The sequence below is a fragment of the Cyprinodon variegatus genome, unplaced genomic scaffold, assembly GCF_000732505.1.
Source record: "Cyprinodon variegatus isolate N-32 unplaced genomic scaffold, C_variegatus-1.0 Scaffold316, whole genome shotgun sequence".
Taxonomy (NCBI): Eukaryota; Metazoa; Chordata; class Actinopteri; order Cyprinodontiformes; family Cyprinodontidae; genus Cyprinodon; species Cyprinodon variegatus.
This window is the reverse complement of record NW_015150769.1, coordinates 657,190-659,253: the sequence shown is the minus strand read 5'-3', so window position 1 is coordinate 659,253 and position 2,064 is coordinate 657,190. Positions and strand designations below refer to the sequence as shown.

The window sequence follows — 2,064 nt, the reverse complement described above, 5'->3', positions numbered from 1 at the left end:
TACTTTTTTATGTTGTGTAATTTTCTTTTTCTTCGAATTGATATAATAAAACTGGTATCGAAAAAAGTATCGTTCAGGAACCGGTATCGAAGTGAAGGTATCGGTATTGGTACCGGAACCGAAAATTTTTGAACAATACCCAGCCCTAGGTCCCAATGAAATTTCCCACTGGGAACCTACTAGGACTAAGTTGCTAAGTGGTTAGCAAGATGCTTCCCACAAACCGGCTACAATCAAACTTGCTTGCGAACCTTCCGCCACAACAATCGACCATCACATTCACTTTATTCACTCGTGTAAAATTGGGCACCACTCGGGAGAATTCGGAAATGCAACGATTGGAACAACCGCTTCTCTACGGCTTTAAATCTGTGAATAAACGGGTATGAGGAAGCAGATGCTTTGAGGGACCAACATTGTTTAAGGAAAGGATTCTGATTTCAACCGTTGCGTATATTAGCTGCCACATATGAATCAAGATGCTATGACTGAAAACATTTCATTGACAGATGACCGTTGATATATGATTGGCTGAATTTAGGTTTTCAGGCTGACGTAGAACTAACTGACCTGCAGAAGATAACGAAAAAACACTGATTTTAAGACAGGATAAAAACAGAAATTTTTAAAATTTTTGGAACAACATCGTCTGATACTACATTTATATACATGTTTAAGCCAGAATGATTTGACATTTAAATATGATTTCCCTACGACTTTAAAAAGCAGATCAACTTAATTATGAAAATGTATTTTAAAGTGCAGAAAAGTTTGCACACAAACGCAACCTTCAGTAAAGGTTCTTTATGAGAACCTTTTATTTAGCTTTAAATTTACATCAAAAACCACATAAATGCTTTCGGGTTTAAAAAGGCCGATTTTTATATGAGGCGGAAATGTTGTTAAATCTTCATTACAGTTTTAACGGACCAAAAAAAAAAAAAAAGGTAAAAAACAAAACAATCGCAATGAAGCTTTAAACATACCGCTGGATTTGAAGAGCATCCCCGTTAGCGTGCCGGCAGCCACGGTGTTTATATCATCTTCTGCCCCTCGGGCTTTCTCTATCGCCACGCCAAAAGCACTATACAACAGGGCTGCAACGGAAAAAAATTAGTTTAAAGACTAAAAAAATTTGTTTAATGTTTCAGGGTTTGTTTCTTTGTAATCTTACCGACAGAACCGAGAGAGTTGGCCCACGAAGCCCCCTGCCTGGTCACCATGTTCAAGATTCTAGTAAAGGAAAAATAAAAACCTTCAGGCTCTTCTTCTAAAGGCTGCATGAACAGAAACATGCAAAGTTGATCATGGAGGCAAAGCTGATGCACCAACAAGGCAGAAACCATTAAACCGTTAATTGATAAGGAGCCATTTTCTTCAAAACAAGATTATTTTTTCTTCAATAAAGATTATCTTTTTTTAACATGAAGGTCTAAATATTTATTAAGAATATGCTAATTTAAATAATAGTCCATCATTACATTTTAATGTATTTTTCAAGCTGTATTAAATACTGACTGAATAAACAAAAAAATATTTTTACACATCACTACTTCTATTAGAGATAAAACACAAACCGATTAGATTACTGAATAAAAAACAAGAAACATAAAATAAGAAGAATATTTGTAATGAACAGAGATGAACTATCGTTAACAGACAGGGTATGTCCCTCTGACATCCCGTCAGGCTGCTCTGGTTCAATGAAGCGGGAACTAACTGTGATCTAGCTCTTCCAGTTCTACCATGAGGCGCCTGTTCTTATAAAATCCACCATTAAATCCAGTGAAGCTGTGTTAATGGAAATATTACTTTGAAGGGTGGGATTTGTTTGGATGAAATAGACCATGCTTACTGTACGTTACGAGGTTTGGACCACGGCATGTCTCTGGTCTCCTTCAAGCCCATCCTCAGACCGTTGAAAGCTCCCAGTGCAGCTCCTGTGTTAGTAAATCCACAGATACACTGAAACACAATATTTCCAACATAACCAGTATTGCTTCTACTAAACACACGAAATAATAACTATCTCTATAGTTCTGCTGCTATAGGCTTAGACTGCTG

The 2,064-nt window shown here is 36.8% G+C and overlaps 1 protein-coding gene across 1 annotated transcript in view; it reads right to left on the bottom strand.

The window, feature by feature from the left end:
• Positions 1-2,064, bottom strand: part of timm23 (translocase of inner mitochondrial membrane 23 homolog (yeast)) — an 8,152-nt gene that overhangs the window by 3,026 nt on the left and 3,062 nt on the right. Inside the window, exons 4-6 of the mRNA XM_015384552.1 lie at positions 1,856-1,940; positions 1,175-1,233; positions 987-1,097 (exon numbers count right to left, since the gene is read on the bottom strand). Of these exons, the coding sequence (XP_015240038.1) occupies positions 987-1,097; positions 1,175-1,233; positions 1,856-1,940 (255 nt within the window). The remainder of the gene's footprint in view (positions 1-986; positions 1,098-1,174; positions 1,234-1,855; positions 1,941-2,064) is intronic.